The following is an 18,681-nucleotide window of genomic DNA, read 5'->3' on the forward strand; positions in this document are numbered from 1 at the left end:
GGTATTGGAATACAGATAAAGCATTGAACAATGAGCCAAAATTAGGATAGCTTATATTTACATATTGATAATTTAATCATACACATAGGTTCTTATTCAAACACATACAAATGCCGGAATGAGGTGGTCTGATATTTATTTTTTTCTAGAAGATTTGGTGTTTAATATGGTGTAATATTGCAAAACAGTGTTATAGCAAAAAAAAAATCCATGGGGGTCTTTCTGATCTCTTTCTTAGCACATTATGATCTGATGATACAGTACAACTGATTCCTAGAAAAGCTTTCTTTGTTATTTGGAAACATATAGCAATGTGTAAATAAATCCGACATCTTTATAAAAATATATACGTTTAAAGTATTAGCTACAGAGTTATAAAACAGCTGTATAATATAAATACCACATAAACAATATTAAGTGTATGCTCTAATTTTAAGAAAACTGTTATTGCAACATGTGTACATAAAAATTAGTTTTAGCTGGGCCGAGGTGGCACCTCGCCTTTATTCTCAGCACTTGGGAGGCAGAGGCAGGCAGATCTCTGTGAGTTCAAGGCCAGCCTGGTCTAAAGAACAAGTTCCCAAATAGTCAAAACTACACAGAGAAACCCTGTCTCAAAAAAACCAAAAAGAAAAAAAAATAGTTTTAAAGATAGCATCTTTTGGTAAATGTATGCCTTTGCAATAGATTTTAGGGTAACATTTATGTTAAAATTCAGTTTTATTTGCAGTAATAAGACATTTTGAAAATGTTTTCTAAGAAAAGCTTTCTCAACCTACTGGTTATGGTGTAAAAACTGACTGACTGTTGCAAGCTGTTGAAGGGTTTGGTTTCAGAAGCGTGACTTGGTGGATTTACTATCAGTAAAGACAATAAGCAATATTTATCATCCATTCAACATATGCCCAGGGAAGGCTGATTTTATGCCCAGTAGCATCCCTGAGTCGGGCTGCATCCCCTGGTGAGATTCTAAGAAAACACTGTCCCAGCAGGGAGAACTTGCCTAACCCAGAGCAAACATGCGATTAATAATTGTTCATTATTAATAGCAGGGTGGAAGAGAAAAATTTCTTTTAAATTTAGTTTAATTGCAAAATGTTGTATACATTTGTAGTACACAGCATATCATTTTGACATTTATAAATGGATAAATCTAGCAAATTAGTATATGTTTTAAATCATATACTTTTGTTCTATGTGGTAACAACACTTAAAAATCTTTCTTAGCAAATTTTTAAGATTATAACATTAACACTGCCTTAGCAATCATGCTATATAGCAGATTTCTTGAACCTCTTCTTCCTGTCTATTCAAAATTTTCTATCCTTTGGCCAATTTGTGTTCAAATTCCACTGTTCTCCTAGACTCAGTGGGTCACCATTCTACACACTGCTTTTGAGAGTTCAGCATTTTGGGTTCATTTTTACTTGGGGTCAGTGATATTTATATTAGCCTATTTGACTGAATTCACCAAGCAAGTCCTCCTGGTTTAATCATATTAAATGGCTAAATAATATTTCATAGTGTGTATATTTCAAATGAGTTAATTTACTCTCATTAATGAACAAAATGTAAGGACTCTTTTTTATCTTTATGTTTTTTCAAGACAGCCTTTCTCTATACTTTGGAGCCTGTCCTGGAGCTAGCTTTTGCAGACCAGGCTGGCCTTGAACTCACGGATTTCCACCTGCCTCTGCATCCCCCAGTGCTAGGATTAAAGGCGTGCACCATCACCATCCAACACATTTAAGGACTCTTATGGACATTCCCTTTACTGAGCTTTGGATCAAAGATTTGAGCAAAAATATAATAAATAGTATAATAATTTATATACAGTCATTCAGAATGGCTATGATTCATTTGAAACATAAAGAATGGGGGATTACTTGGTTACACAGAAAGATGTCTTTTTAAAAATAACTTAAACATGGAAAAATGAGGAACTACATTCATGTGTCTGGAGTTAAGAACTGGGAAGAAGAAACATATTTGACACTTCTGTATAGCATGCTTGCTCTATAGAGTAGCTTGTGTTACCTTTCAGAATGACTTTGGTGGACACAGAAGTCTTGTGAATAAATGGACGACATTCCTGAAGGCTCGCCTGATTTGCTCTGTGCCAGGTCCCAATGGCATTGACACCCATTTTGATGAATTGCGTAAGTGGCTGATGTTTGACGCATAGGACATATGTGAAGTACTTAGTCTTACTGAAACGTAACATGCCATGTTTTGTTAATATCCATGGGAGACCTGTGCCTGAACAGAAACACAGGAGGAATGTATCGGGGAGCGGGGAGATGGGAACAGAGGAGGGATGGATTGGGGCAGGAAAAGGAGGAATAGAGAAGGGACTGGGAGGAGAGGAGGGAGGGGAAACTGCCCACTAGATGTAAAATAAATATAGAACTTTCTCTGGTTGTGTTTTCAAACAGAGGATGTATTCTTAATGAACTCTAAAGATCCCAAAAATCCGGTTGTCTACGGAGTGTTTACAACGTCAAGGTAAATGGCCCTTTATTACTGTGTTGGATAAATTGTACATCCTGTAGCTGCCTTAGCCACTTTTGTTGCTTCAGTTTTTGAGTGTCTGTGAATCCTTGGTTCTGACATGCACTGATAATGATTTTACAAGTCATGAGGCAGGGTCATGGATCCTGGGGTGAAGGGGCTTGTCCCAAAGCTCACAACCAGAGTGGGATTCCAGAAAGCAGATGGGGTAGAGAACTGCCTGAAACAAGTTGTCCTCTGAACTGTACGTCACAGCGGCACACGTGTGTACTCACATGGGTGTGCCCAATCACGAAATACAAGTCATCAGAAATTAAAACATGTAATGCAAGGATATCATCACTATAAATAGAACAATGAAGCAGTCTGGAAACTGTGTGTTATATCCTATGAAATACAGTTAGTAATAATATAATATCAACTTCAATATTTTATATTTAATATTTAGCAAGATGTGGATCGTCAAGTTGGAAACAAGAATTTTTTTGAAAGAAGCTTTTAGTGATATAACAAGAAGAATGAAGGAACTCGATTTGGAACTTAGGACTGTAGCAACTGACCCACTCTGTCTCCATCGCTGTCAGCAAATGCTAAAGAGATGAGGTGTTAGGCAACTTAGAATATTTGGTGTTGCCAGCTGTTCCCCTGGAGGGAACGTCCTCTGTCTGGACAGGTGGTTGACAGAGAACTTAGTAGAAAACATGGCTCTGGTGCCCAGCAGTTGGGTAGGCTTTCCCACTGCTTCACATGTGAAGTCCTTGCTCCATCTTCCTGCACATTCCCTTAGAATTCAATAAAAATTTGCAGGGTTAGAGAAAGTGAAACTATTAAGTTGATTGTAGGAATGTTCTGATGTTTCTTTTGTTTTTGAAATTATAATACACTTATAATCTTTCCATTCCTCCAGACCTTCACATATACTGCTCCCCACTTTCCTTCAAACTCATGCCCTCTTTTTCATTAATTAAAAGAACATGCATAAATATATAGATATATATACACATATGTTCATAAATATAACCTATTTGGGTACTTTTATAAACATTAATACAGCATTTCATAAAATTTCAATATACGTATATGATTTTACACACTTCACATGCATTAGAATATACTATATTTATTATATCAAAATTTCTGAAAGTTAGCAAATAGATTTTCTCATTTTTTACTCTAATTACTCTTTAATTTGATGGGTTCCTTGATTTTTTTTCATTAACTACCTAAAGTCCAAATATTTAAAACATAATCTTATAAAAAGAATCCTCAAATTCAATCAAGAGCTGGAGAGAGAAACCAGAGAGCCAAGTTCACACAGGTTTGTGTGTGTGCTCTGCTTGACACACAATTCCAAACTCAAGCTTCATTTCCTTGCTTATAGTTCCTTTCCATTCCTCTCCTTGTATATTCACTTCCATATCTTCCCAGCTCTGTCATCAGCCTGCACTTCTCTCTTTCAAGTTCTTCCAAGAGTTCTTGCTCTCAATGAAAAAGCAGCTGTTTCATCTTTTGGACAGACAACCCCCATTCTACTCAGCAGACGGTTCAAACTATATAAAGTATTTTTGGAATAAATAAACTATTGCATAGATATTAGTAAGTATATGCATTGAGAGATAGCAAATTATTTAAAATAAAAATAATATTGAATCCACTAAGAAGCACTGTTGGTGAGTATGGTCGTATAAAGAGAAAGATTAATTATAGAACGTAATTCTGGCATATTTATAAATATTAAAGACATTTAAATCACTTTGGCATCATTACTTAATGGAATTAGCTTTAGAAATGAAGAGACACATATTACTAAATCTATATGCAAGTCCATATGCCGATGCATTAGTAAATTTGTTGCTAATAACTAGACAACTGCAGTAAGTCTGTGGGAAGTGAGTGGCAACTCTCAATCTGTCTTTCTGTGTCCCCATTTCCTAGAGCAAAAGCACTTCTCAGTATTGTCTGAGAGAATCACCAAGAATGTGTTAAAACTTAATGTCTCTATTCTACAAATCATATACACAAATTCTATAAATCATATATAAAATTCTTAATTATAAAATATAAATAATAAAAATCATATGGTTTACCACCAGAGCTTTTGACATTGCAAGAATAAGTTGACCCTATGAATTTGCTTTTCTGACCAGTTCACTGGGCAATTCCCATGCTAGTATTTAGGAAATCCATATTTTGATTGCCACTGTTTAATGGGTGAAATAATTTCTTCACTCTTTTCAATAAGATGGGTTATTGGTGGCAAATGACTATAAAGTTGTATGCATTAGACCTCAGAGTTATCTGATTCACCAAGATTACTAAATATGTAACAATAAAATGGGATATAGACAACAAATTTTAGTAAAAGTGGGATGCATCAAATGTGAGTCAGTTCGTAATTTATTCTATCATGGAAATATTAAACATTATGAATATTTATTGAGGTTAGTATAGAGTCCTGTACTCATGGTAAGTGGTTGTCATAGTCCAATAGATATCAGTTTCCTCCTGTATCATTGTCTAATGAGCAAATTTTATAGCTTAGGAACCCACAGCTCTTGTGTGGTATGATTTATGTGTGATTTCAATATGACTTATATCGTTATAAGTAATGTAAGCATGCACTTTATTTTTATATAATATTTTACATAAGCTGTGCTTTTGCAGAACAAGTAAATGGAAAATAGTTTTATCTCAATGACAAACAGTTATTTCAATTGCTTGCTTTTGGTTGATAGAATGATAGAAATATCTGGAGTAATTCTCCATCGTATAACACCTACTACCTTAAACTATGCTCGGTGTTGTACAGATATAATGATTACTCCTTCATGGATTTCAGATCTCCAATGTTACTTCAGTTCACACCTTGTTGGTTTAGGACTTAAAATTCTAATGTGATACGCCGCGTGCCTTCATACACTCCTTCAGAGCAGCAGGTTTGGCTTTGAAAAGGATTTTTTATAGTTCTTGAGACTACAATGGGTTTCTTTCTCAGTGATGATACTTGAGGGTGAAACAGAAACTTTAGCTTTAATTTCTTTACAACATCAAAACTGCCGTATGTATTCAGAGGTGATCATTCTTATATGTCTTTCTTGGCCAGCTTTAATAGTTTATATTTGATAATAAATGCATATATTTGATGAAGACCAAATAAGATTTCACACACTTTTAAACAAGTCAGGATTTATTCCTTTATACATTGATAAAATACATCGATGAGACCAAACTAATCCCAAAGAATAGTTGTGGTTGCAAAGGCTCTATGTGTGTTTTGGTCACTAACATCTGAAACATAATGAAGAAGTCAAGTCATCCTACGGCCACTAGCTAGAGATAAATGCAGTTTTCCTTCTCTTCTCTCCTAGCAACATCTTCAAGGGCTCTGCGGTGTGCATGTATAGCATGAGTGACGTGAGAAGAGTATTCCTTGGCCCGTATGCTCACAGAGACGGCCCCAACTATCAATGGGTGCCGTATCAAGGAAGAGTCCCGTATCCCCGGCCAGGAACTGTAAGTGGCTCTGATATTTAACCTGTGGAATGAATATATTTTTGTCAAGTCCAGCAAATAAGTTGAGGTGTAAGTGTTTAGCACAACACAGAGCAAAGAGTCTGTGACTACGAAGAGAAGGTCAAGACGGATTCTGTGTGGTTCCTTGTAACTCCACATGGAACATGTTCACCGCACATTCCAGTATTTAAATTGTTGGCATATCATTAGCTGTCCCTAATTTTTTTAAGCAAAACATGAATGAGAAGCCGATGCACCTTCCTTTTTGAGCAGAACACCGAGGAAATGGCTGTCGGGGACACTGAAGCTAGTAGAAGGTATATGAGCTGCTTCTCTCTGACGGTGAGGGCGCTGCTTATCCTGACTATATGGTAGGCTGTGCTCAGAGGAACAGTAGTAAAACCACCCTTATCATCCCATGGCTTTGACTGAGCTTGCAACACTATCGATAATTCCAATGAAACCGTGTCAAGCTAAACAAAACATCATGTAACAAAATATTCTTTTTAAAAATACATATAAAGAAAACACTTTAAGAGGATACAAATTCAGGGTAGTCAGCCTAAAGACCATGTCAGAAGCAATGTTTTCTTTAAGGAGCTTGGGAGCAGAGAAACGGTCTATTTTTGAGATGGCACAGTACAGTCCATCACTGAGGGGTGCCAAGGCAGGGGCTTGAAGCAGAAGCTATGGTAGAAGGCTGCTAGAAAACTGGCACCCTGGCTTTTGCTAAGGTAGGTTACTTACACCACCAGGAGTTCATACCCATACCGGCACCACCCACTGTGACCCGGGCCGTCCCACATCAGGCACCAAACAAGAGAACGTCTCAAGGACATGTCCTTTAACTAGTGTGATCCAGGCAAACTCCCATTGTCAGGGCCTCAGATGGCGCTGGGCTAAGTCTGTTTTTAAGATGGAGCTGATTAGGAGACTTCCCGTGTGTCTTTTTGAGGTTTAATGACTGCCATCCCATTTCCTTATTGTACTGTGCAACTTAGTATGTCTTGTGGCTGTCACGATCCTCAATTATTCAAACCCTAAGAGCTCTTTCACTTGGTTTTTGTAGGTGTAATTAAGGACACATCAGTTAACTTTTTCCCCTGTGAGCGGGTCCATCCATAGGTACCTAGGACTTGACGGCTATTCTGCTGAGCTTCATGGCTGGTGGTTCCACCTCCCCTGTTGTCAAGGCCTGTCCTTCTGCCTTTTCCATCTGAACAACTAATTACAATGGCTTGTGCCACGTCCTAGTGAGCCGAATGTTTTAGTGAACCACTCTACCTGTGTGCCAGAAATTGTTTATACAGCTCCAGGCCCAGGTCATTCCCTGTCAATCTCAACTAGGAGTAGCATTTTCTTATCAAAAGAAACTTTAAGAAAGATATTTTTAGACAGTGGAAAGGACTTACATTTGAAATTTAGCTATTAGTTTAATTTTACTTCAGTGGTTTAATAGTATGATAGATTCAAGACAAGTGTTTTTTATTGCCTTACTAGATATAGGATTTAGTATTTTCATTTTCTCTGCACTTCCAAAATTATCTATGAGAAAATTAAAAATAGTGTGTTTTATAAAAAATTTGTTTCTAACTGATAATGCTGCAACAGCAACAAAAAATTCAATACGGTTTGAAAATAATAATGACTAGAGGGAAAGTTTTTATTATAGAGAAACAAATGAGACTTATGAAAACAAAAGGCTTTTTCTCCAGTTCTTAGTCACAAACTGTTCCCTCTTTCTTAGTAGACAGTTTTATGTTTCTATGGATGACAGACCTTTATGTCTTAAATATCCTGCTCAAAAGGCCTTTTAATATGAATATAAATAGTGTTTGTGAAATCAGTAGTAGAAATTACTATATTCTGGGCTTTGTTTTATGGGATATATTGTTTTGGGATACACACACACACACACACACACAAACAGTAGCCAATTATTTTTCCAATTTCAATGATAAGAACCATGTTAAGTGATGGTGGTAGTATTCAGCTCCAGCTTAGCGCTAACTCCCTGTTCACAGTAAGCTCTGAGGAGAAACTGTTATCAGCAAGCACTGTGCTCAGAGTGTTGGAGACAGCATTGCATAAGTCAGGAATGGAAGAGAATGTGATGAATGTTTTAAAGGTGCAAACTGTCATTTCTCTGTCATTTCAACAATATTACTGAGGGGCAGTCATAAAGGCAATATTTAAACAACACACTATTATTGAAAACAATTTGGTTTTCGAGATAGACTTTCACTGTGCTGTGTAGCCTTGGCTGTCCTAGGTCTCACTCTGTAGACCAGGTTAGCCTTGAACTCACAAAGATACTCCTGACTCTGTCTCCTGAGTGCTGGGATGTGTGCCACCACGGTCCAGCTATTATTGAAATTTAAAGAAAATCTATAAGCAAATTGTATTTTATATTTAAAAGCAGATAATAGAGAAAGAAACAAAAGTAAGTTGTAGGAAAAATTGAAATAATCCCCAACTACAGGTTTTACTCACACGTTTGCACATTTGTTCCTGGTGTCTTTACATAATGGAGAGGAGAACACAGAGATCCTTTTTCAAAATTTCTTCTTTTCTCTTTGTGAGTGTTTTGCCTGCATGTGTGTGTACTTCACATATGTCCAGTCCCCAAGAAGTCCAGAGAGAGCATTGGATACCCTGGAACTACAGTTATAATTGGATATGAATTATCTTTTGGGTACTGAGAATCATATCCAAGTCCTCTGGAAGAAGCCATGACATCTCTTTAGTCCCATAAATAATATTAAAAGCCTTTGAAGCTTTGTATTGTTTTTTTATAAGTTTTAATGTGATATTAAAGAAATCTCTAAGGTATATCAAAACAAGAAGTCTATTATTCTACCATATCTATTCCATGTGCAGGTCAAACATGTACACATATATATTGTACTCTCATTTCAAAACATTATTTAATAACTCTTGAATTATTAATGAATTTGTCAAGTAACCGGCAAGAGGTTGATTTCTAACTCTAATCTTGTAAGATGCGATTATAATTTATCTCTCGAGCACTTACATTAAAAGTGAAGCGTTACTGAACTGTAGGACAAGCTACCTAAGACTGATGGCCTATACCTGTGACACTGTTGGCTCTAAACACTGGGTTACAGTGAGGAGACAAAAAACACTGATTTTTCTCATGGCTTTTTATTTAATTTTGAGAAGAGTATTTCTATCCACAGCCGACATGCTACCAGCTCACAAAAAGATGTTCTTTCTTGATTTGTATGTCAATATATAGTTTCCTTAACTTTGCTGCCTCCATTTTGATTGGCTGGTTTCTTTGGCATCCACTGGTAGTCACTAAATAAAGCCTGAATTATTTTATTAAAGTCATTAATAATGTTTTCAACCTTAGGTTATGAGTCAGGCAATAAAGAATAGTTTTTTATTGTCTTCTGGTTGGGAAAGATCATTTATATTTCAGTGTGACTCTAAACTAAAGCAGTTATATATAATCAAGAAAACTATTGCTTCTCTAGATATCATTAGTTGCCCTCAAATGTAGCATATTTCATGCATTATGTTAAGAATATATTATAGAAAAAGATCTCAGACTGGTGCAGTTAACAGACATCAGACTCCTTCAGACTACTGAACACCTCCAGATACGTTTGCAACTTGCAAGAAATGATGACATTCATTAATATTGAAAATTAACGTTTGTTTAGAAATATACACTGATAATTTCAACTACTAATTTAGGTACATAAGAGCTGGTAATAGCTAATACTTATTCAGTCAGATTCAAATGTAATAGAAAATAATTACGGGTGTAGACTCACAGAAGATTGAAGAAGTGTAATTTTATAATTTATACTCCTAATCATTAGATTTTATTTAAAAGGTATTCGCCTTTTTCTAATAGTGTCCGAGTAAAACATTTGGTGGCTTTGACTCCACAAAGGACCTTCCTGATGATGTCATAACCTTTGCCAGAAGTCATCCAGCCATGTACAACCCAGTATTCCCTATCAATAACCGCCCAATCATGATCAAAACGGATGTAAATTATCAGTTCACGCAAATCGTTGTAGACCGAGTGGATGCAGAGGACGGCCAGTACGATGTCATGTTCATCGGAACAGGTACACTTTTGAATTGTACCCTTGTGTTTCCTTCCAGAACACTCTATTTAGCTGACTAAGTGTACCAAGAACCAAGTTCTGCGTTCAGTTTCAAGGTACCAGAACAGTTGGCCATCACTTTGTAGATACATTTGCTTTAAAAAAAAAAAGGGGGGGGGTCCTTTGAAATGAAACTTATTCAGTTCAATTAAGAAAATGTAAGAGCTAAATAATCAATTATAATAATTGAATCTCAATTCTTCTAGTTAGGGATACACAAATACACATACACACACAGTCGCAATGTTGCTCAAATCATGGCTGAGATTCGCAGGGTATTATGTTACTGAAAGCTTGTCTTTCATTTAACATTTCCACTAATGAAAACTTTCAATCAAATAAAGGTTACCAAAATCATTTGTCCATTGTTTTTGCCATACAAATGAAACCTGGAAAGATTTTTTTTTTATCCAAAAATGTATTGGACACTCATTGCATGCCTTTCTTTAGAAACGTTAACAAAATCCTGTCACTGATTTCACTTTTAGAAGCAGATTTCTGCAGGTGTATTTTCAGAATCAATCTTTCTATGGCTGTGACATGTTATTTTGTTTCCCCCATGCCCTCTAAGCGGTGATGCAATCTATGAAAGTACCAGTTACAAATCCAAAACCTGCTACTTAACGTCAGATTCCAGGGTAATAAATTCCTGGTCTCCATTAACTTCATTAACTGACATAAATCAACAAGAGACAAAGCAAAGCAGTGTGCTCCACCAAAACGTGGTGCAATAATGTCCTCTCTTCCTTGGGGGAGAAACAGAAAGAAAATTATGTTGACTACAGCAGAACAGAAAATGTGTGGTAAATTACTGTAAGATTCATACCTCAATCATGAAATCCTGACGTCATCATGTTTCAGGTTCTTAGCAATACATTAAAGACTCCTTTTTCGGAGAACACCTTCCCACCGAACGAAAGAATCCTAATGAGAGTCGGAGTTCCATAAAAGTCGGTGACTGTGCGCAGCACCCGCAGCTTACAAATAGAATCAGGAAATAGAAGAGAATATTTCTTCTCAGTAAATATTAGCTTCTCTTTTAATGTCAAGTTGTAATTGAATCTCGGCAGAGTAATTGGGTTTGTTCAATAATGTCACTGTGGCCTTGCTCGCCATCCCTCGTTCAGAAGTCTCTGATTCTCTCTCAAAGCAACAAAGCCAGCTTCCAGGTGTCTGACCAAAGTAAACCAGTCATGAGCAGTTAGTTCCTCTAGGACACAAACTGCCTTTAAAAAACCCCCTTTTCACGAGGATGTTGAACGTTGGGTGCCGTGGATGGTTGTAGGTCAGTCCAGACCAGGGTCATCTGTCAGCAAGGAAATTGATTACAGTAATTGTATCTTTTAACTAAGTTTCACTTCATTGAGCATTGATCCTTGTTGAGTAATCTGATTCAATTTGTGTGAAATTGTTTGAAATACTATTCGGTAAAACTTGATCTGGAACATAGATAAAGTTGTGTTTGGGTCCAGGAGACCCAATGGAGTCACTAAGTAGATTAACCTAATTTCCCTTTAATCTTTGGTGTTATGAGCAGGTTAAGGTTCTGTAAACACAGAAGGATCCTCTTAAAAGTGGACTTTAAAAAAAAAAAACTTTAAAAGGAATAGCCTTGATCACAGAGTACAATGTGACAATCCAATGGCCAATAAAGTCGATGTACTAGGTACTAGGTTATATTTCTGGTAGAGCGGTTCTTTTGGTAAGAATTTCTTTGAATAAATGAAAAGTTTGTTAAAATAAACCAACTGAGGCTACAAAGAATTGACCTAATTTACTCAAAACTGAAATTGTTTAGACTCAACATCTTTGCCTTTGAGCAAAGAGTAGAATCACACCGGCTACACAGGAAAATTCACATTGCATAACTGAAATTTCAGGTGAAAATGACAGATGTTTTCATTACAACATGTTTCTCTTAATAATGAAAATTAGAAAGTAATTTAAATCTCGATAAAATGAAATCAATTTTTTATAATTTAATTCCTGAACTTAACTTTCAAGACTGTAAACTTAATTTCCAAGTGTGCCTATTATAGAGAAACTATTGTGGTAATCAGAAGTGTTTACTTTGAGAGATCACATCGACATTCATCACTTCAGTATCAGTGAGCCTACCTTAAGGGCCGCGAAGTGTGGCCACTTCTAGAAGATGGCTGTGCTGCTGAACTCCGAGGCTCTTGTACCTGGGATGGGCGGTGTCCCTTACAGTTCACATCTGCAGAGTCTTTGTGGACATACGCTGATGTCAAAATAAAAGGGAAAAAATCTGCCTTGTCAAATTGGTTATAAATACATACATACATACATATATATGTGTGTGTGTGTGTGTGTGTGTGTGTGTGTGTGTGTATGTATATATCTTCTGGAATGTATGGCAATTAAAATTTAAAAGTAAAAAAAGCTATCCAACTTAGCCATTTTATTGTATTTATTATATTTTTGAAAATTTCTACACTTTCATGTTACATTCTTCTTTGAAGCTTGATATAGTTCTAAAAATGGATTTTTATATCCCGTGGGTATCTTTATAGTTTAGAGTCTAAGTGCATGAAATGCATTTGTATGTAGAATTTTATGAATGTACCCACATGGAAAAGAAATACAAAGAGACTGGAAATTTTTTTTTTTTTTTTCTGGGGCTGGGGAGATTTCTTGGTGTGTAAAAGTACTTGCCATCCTTTAAGTTGAGAACTGGAGTCTAGACCCAGGAAGACATGGAAAAGTTTGATGTAATCTCAGAATTTCTCTAGAGAGATGGAAAGTTTAGGTTCAGAAGCTTGCAGTCCACTTAACCTGAAGTAGGAAGCAAGGTGTCGCAAACGACGGAAGAGAGCCACCTCTAACAAACTGTATTGCAAGAACTGACTTCCAGAAGTTTTCTCCTGAGCTTTCTACTCTGTGTGCTGTGGCTAAGACACATACTTTCTAGTCTACACGATAAAAACAAAAACAAGCAAACAAAAAAACCTCTCTGCAAAATTCCTTATTGTCCCATTAGGGGTAAACTCCATTCGAATCTAATTCCATTGTAACTGTTCTGTCTGCTTTTTTTTTTTTTTTTTAAAGATGTTGGGACTGTCCTTAAGGTGGTCTCAGTCCCCAAGGAGACGTGGCATGACTTAGAAGAGGTTCTTCTGGAAGAAATGACAGTCTTTAGGGTGAGTACTCCTTAATTTAGCATCTGCAGGTTCAGCTGCGTCTCTATGCTGGACAGCTGGGACACCAAAGGAACCGTCGACAGTGCTCTTGTGGATACTTCTAATTAGATTGTCAAGTAGGAAAAGCCAGACACTAATCAAACTATACCTTGGAAGTGTCAACGCAGTTAAATGTAAGAATGTAAAAATTCTTGGCTCATATTTTCTTTTATAAATGACAAAATACATGATTTACATTTTGTATTATTTGTATAAGTTTACCTTGAAGATCAAGTCCTCCCTATTCAAACTGTCTTCTCTTGCACTTTATAGAATATTTGGCATGATATGTAAACTCTGAGTGCATTCTGGGAGATATGTTCAGCATGCCAAAGGAAGACTTCATAGATTATTTCGTAGTATTTTCTTAAGAACATCAGTGACTAAGTTCGAGTAAGGAAGGCTTATGTTAGCAACAGATAATTTATTATAGATGCCTACTCTTCAAACCTCAAAAATGGGCAAGTATATGTCCTTTTTTCCTGAGTCACCAATGGTCTAGGCTCTTCAAGTATCAGGTATACTGAGGTTGGAGCAAGGACAAGGGAAATAGATGAACATAGGTATCATACATGTTGCTCATCTTGAGCCCTTGCTCACTGGAAAGGTTTGAACAGGGATCACATTTTGATATGAGTTACCTCTAAGACAAATAACATTCTGAAAATATTTTGATAAGATAATACAGTGGGTACTTACTGACAACTTTAAAAATACAGCGTAAACTTGAATTCTAAGAAAGAAGTATAATGCCAGCACACAGGAAGGCAGAGGCAGGTGTATCTTTGTGAGTTTGAGGCCAGCCTGGTCTATAAGAGCTAGTTTCAAGACAGGCTCCAAAGTTACAGAGAACCCCTGTCTCGAAAAACCAAAAAGGAAAAAAAAAAATAAAAAGAAAGAAGCAGACAGGTAGGATAGAAATACTGTTTGTAGTCTCACAATTTCATGTGATGTCATTTGTCCTCCACATGTGTCGCACAGGTATATACTCATATCTATATACACACACACATTCACACATATAGAGATTATTATTTTCTGTTGATTCAACCTTTAATGATGACGCTAAGAGGCTCTCACTCGTTTAACAACCCTATTTACATACAGATGCCCTTAGCTCATAGGCCAGAGAATCACTGTTCAGTTGTCTTAGGAGGAGAAAATGAAGTCAAAATTGCAGGAAAATGAAGAACGGACATTCAAGCTCTTATTTGCAAAATATTGACTATAGTACCTCACCCAGTGACCCTTGCTTAAAGCACTAGGGACAGTGACAGCTTTGGGGCTAGTGTCACTGTCCTTGTTTCTTTTTTCTTTTGTGGATGGTGTCCCCAGTATGCCAGGCTTGCACCGAATTCACTGTGTAGCTGAGGATGGCACTGAACCTCTGATCCTACGGCCTCCGCCACCTGAACACTGGGACTCTAAGCAGTGCCACAAAGCTCAGCTGAAATGTCATTAGTATTTATTACTTTATTGTCTTTAGTTATCTAAGCTGAACATGAATAGACTTCCTTATAAATGTTCTGCATGGGCTTGATTTAAATGTTCAAAATAGTGAAGTCAAATTCAGATTTTAAAAGTTGATTCTTTTGGTTATATTTAATTGCTGAATACAGAGTGCAAACTGAATCTCATTATTCCAAGTGAGTTACCTCGAAAAGCAAGCACATTGGAACTTTAACCTACACGTCGAAAACTACCATTAGCCAAATGGGCTGTCACCCATTGCAGAGTCCACTTAAATTAGCAAACGGGCAAAACTTATAAATGGATGCCTGGTATTCATAGTTATATGTCTAAAGCCTAAAGTATAAATGCAGCCAACATTTATTACACAAATGAAACATTACCGATGTAAAAATTAAATAAGATAAAGATTGTAAGGACCTTTTCAAGGAATCAAGTAAAGATTGGAGAATAATGGGAAGGTGCATTAGAAACAGTACCATGCAATCCTGGTAATCTGATTCCATATTATTCTCTGATAGAAAGGGGAAAAAAGCCTTCCTTTAAAATGAATTATTAATGTAGCTCTTGCAAATGAAGTCATGGGTGACATTAGCACAGCACCCTGATAAACACCTATTGACTCACAATTTAGTGTTTTCCTTCACCTTTCCTAGAATCAGGCTTTTACAAAAAAAAATCAGTCATGTGTGTATGTGTGTGAGAGAGAGACAGACAGACAGAGGTGACCACCCTAAGCATACTCTCTGACCACTTGCAATAAATGGACCTTCTGTGTTACACACAGTTTCAATGACTTTCTGTTACCACCTAGTAGAACTAAATTTTGTTATATAGAATTATTTTAGTCATGTTATGATACTTATAAATAATTTCCTTGTATTTTCATTAGTTTCTTGTTTTATTAATTAAATAAGTCGTGTGTATTTTTGGTAGTAATTCTATATCGTAGCTAAATTTCCTTTTTAATGGATCTGGAATCTGAGGTTTACATTTCACACGTTACTCTTTATTCCTTGATACATTTTAATAAAAAATTTCAATGTCAAAGGAGTTTACGCTAAAATGGCTTTTAGAAAGAACATGATGGGAGCCAAGAGATTTGCAGACATAGATATTTAGTATCTATTACATTCTGTTCTTATTTGGGGATTTTGAAAGAAATGCATTTCAAGCTTCCACCAGTGAAGACTAGGACCCCTACCTATGGCACTTAAGCTGTACTGAGAAGAACTCTTTATCAGCCTCTAGCAACTTGAACAATTGCCATTGTGCTGTAGAAGTAACTGTTCCTGTATCTCGGCTGTGTTAGCAAATATCTGCAACTGGAAATACACTTCCTTTCAGGGAAGCTTTTGCTCTTTTCTTCCGGGTCTTCGCTGTCCATATTGTGACGATTATTTCTTTGGCACTCAAGCAGACAAAACATCTATGGGCAGAGTTTACAGAAATATTTACTTTCAGCAGTCTAGTCTATCAGCCAAGGTTCTTACATACAGTGTGGGCTGGCGATTGGAATATTTCACTGTCAAGCTTTGTTTAATTTTGCAGCGGGGGACAGAAAAAAAAAGAAAAGCCACAAGACATGGAAGCGATAGACACATACAATGAAAGGCAGGGAAATGTCACACTGCCTGTGTTTCCATTTCACACTAGTGTCATTCAATGTAAAATAAAATGATCTTAACCACTGAGCCATCAAGGTCCTGAGGAGTTCAATTCCCAGCAACCACATGGTGGCTCACAACCATCTGTAATGAGATCTGGCGCCCTCTTCTGGTCTGAAGGCATACAAGCAGACAGAATACTATATACATAATAAATAAATATTAAAAAAATAAATAAATAAAAATAAAATGAATTTTAAAAGGTCAGCTGAGCTGCACCTTAGCTTGAATAGGCGAAATACACAAGATAAAGATTTAAGGGCATGATCCTGGCTGGTACTCTTTTTATAATTTTTTAAACACATTTAATGTTAAGTTAATTTACTTATATTACCACCTCCGTGAGACCATGTTCTTATGACTCTTATGCTGAATAACTCATAAATTCTTGGATTAAATTCAGCACCTACCACTTGCCACCTTGAGATCTGTTTTAGGAAAACACTGGCTAATCACAGAACATTCCAGTGGTTTGGGTTACAAGATACTTTTTATTCGGGGTGAAATCCCATCCCAAATCACTGTATAGAAAGAAAAATATTCTGTAAGCAATAAAATTTCCATTTCGGAGTAAATCTTTTAATAGACACCAAGAAGTAGAATTGGCATTGGTGCCAGTCTCGGAAACTAACACACCTGCCTGTAACTATTCAAAATAGCACGGCAGCACTAACACACAGCCAGATTCTAAATGTGCTTAGCCAGCAACCATCTGAGTTTGAGAGTTTGCTGTGTGCTCCTGAATGACCTGCCTAGTTAATGGAGCATTGACTTCTTATGGTGAAGATTGCAATTATAAATGTTAAAGATTCTCTTTTTAGAGTAAAACTAAGCTAACTGCTAAATGTTAGTTATTGGGAAATAGTTAATCCCTTAAAATACTGCTCTAGAATGCTGGGCTCCCTTACGTTTGTCCTTTCTTAAATTAAGGTATAAAAAGTCAGACACGTAGTGATTTTTCACCTTGACTGGTCAGTATGGGTTTTTCTTTCCAGTCCTTCCAACAGGCTTTCCTTTTGAGCCAGTGAGGTGCCACATCCAGCCATGGCGCCTTGGGGACAAAGGGCTTTATTTATAGTCCTATTGGCTGCAGAGGATTGCAAGGCAGTTACATCAATAACACTTGCATTTTCAACCCAATTTATGCAATATTCCATGAACAGCTGAGCAAACAAATGAGAGAGTTTAATTTTCATTCAAATGTAAAACGTAATTGATGCTTTCCCAGGCCCAGCCTATTAACTTGTAAGGGAGCTTCCTTCCCAACACTGAGCATCTAGTGTGAGCTATATCCGAATTTCTCGGGGTCAGCACGTGGAAGAGCTCCGAAAGTGCAAAAGTTTAATAAGCACTAAATTAAAATATCTGGGAAATGTATCGCAAATTGGAGTCATCGAAAATCTTGAAAAGACGCTGTTTCTTATTTCGCTTCTTTAACCATGAACACCAATTAAATTTACAATTGAATTTGCAATTTCATGGAAAAAATGCTTATGAAGCTGCATCTGTTGTAAAGGGAAGTCATATTCTCTACCAGTTATTTCTCAGGCAAATTACAGCTCATTTAAATGGATGTCACTGTAATATATTGTGCCTTAAAATTCAATTGCAGTCCATATTCTAAACTGTTACTAACTTCCTGGCAGAAAAAAATAAATAAGGTTATATTAATAAAGGATACCAGGAACTTGATCTTGAATGTTGGCATAATATGTCTCCGTGAAATCTGATGTGTGTTCGAGTTTGTCTCACGTTTTACAATTTACATATGATAACCCATTTTCATTTGCATAATAGATGTTTGTAATTTTGTGCTGTCAGTAAATAGGAAGTGAAAATTCACTCAACTCTATTTTTAAGAGAACTTCGACCTCATATTGTATTACTGTGGATGTTAACCTTCAATGCCTTGAAGCTTGACTGTCAAGTTTCTTCGATATAAATCCGCATGAACTTAATTATTTCTTCAGTCTAATGAGAAATTCTCATGTGAAATGGTTGCGGGGGGGAGGGAGAAATTGCCATGGAAATGTCTCCTGACACATTTTAGTTTCTTTATTAGCTAACTTATTCCAATATTGTAGAACCTAAAAATTGCCTTAAAACCGTATTTTTCATGAAATACAGATTTATGTTTTGTGGCTTGATAATACTAAATAGCAAATATGCCCTTTC

At 36.4% G+C, this 18,681-nt stretch overlaps 1 protein-coding gene across 1 annotated transcript in view; it reads left to right on the forward strand.

The window, feature by feature from the left end:
- The window catches only part of Sema3a (semaphorin 3A), a 200,370-nt gene that overhangs the window by 158,745 nt on the left and 22,944 nt on the right, over window positions 1-18,681 (forward strand). The window contains exons 8-12 of the mRNA XM_038315387.1: window positions 2,045-2,159; window positions 2,436-2,505; window positions 5,880-6,024; window positions 9,911-10,130; window positions 13,239-13,330. Coding sequence (XP_038171315.1) covers window positions 2,045-2,159; window positions 2,436-2,505; window positions 5,880-6,024; window positions 9,911-10,130; window positions 13,239-13,330 — 642 coding nt within the window. The remainder of the gene's footprint in view (window positions 1-2,044; window positions 2,160-2,435; window positions 2,506-5,879; window positions 6,025-9,910; window positions 10,131-13,238; window positions 13,331-18,681) is intronic.

Source organism: Arvicola amphibius, chromosome 18 (genome assembly GCF_903992535.2).
Source record: "Arvicola amphibius chromosome 18, mArvAmp1.2, whole genome shotgun sequence".
In the NCBI taxonomy this organism is placed as follows: domain Eukaryota; kingdom Metazoa; phylum Chordata; class Mammalia; order Rodentia; family Cricetidae; genus Arvicola; species Arvicola amphibius.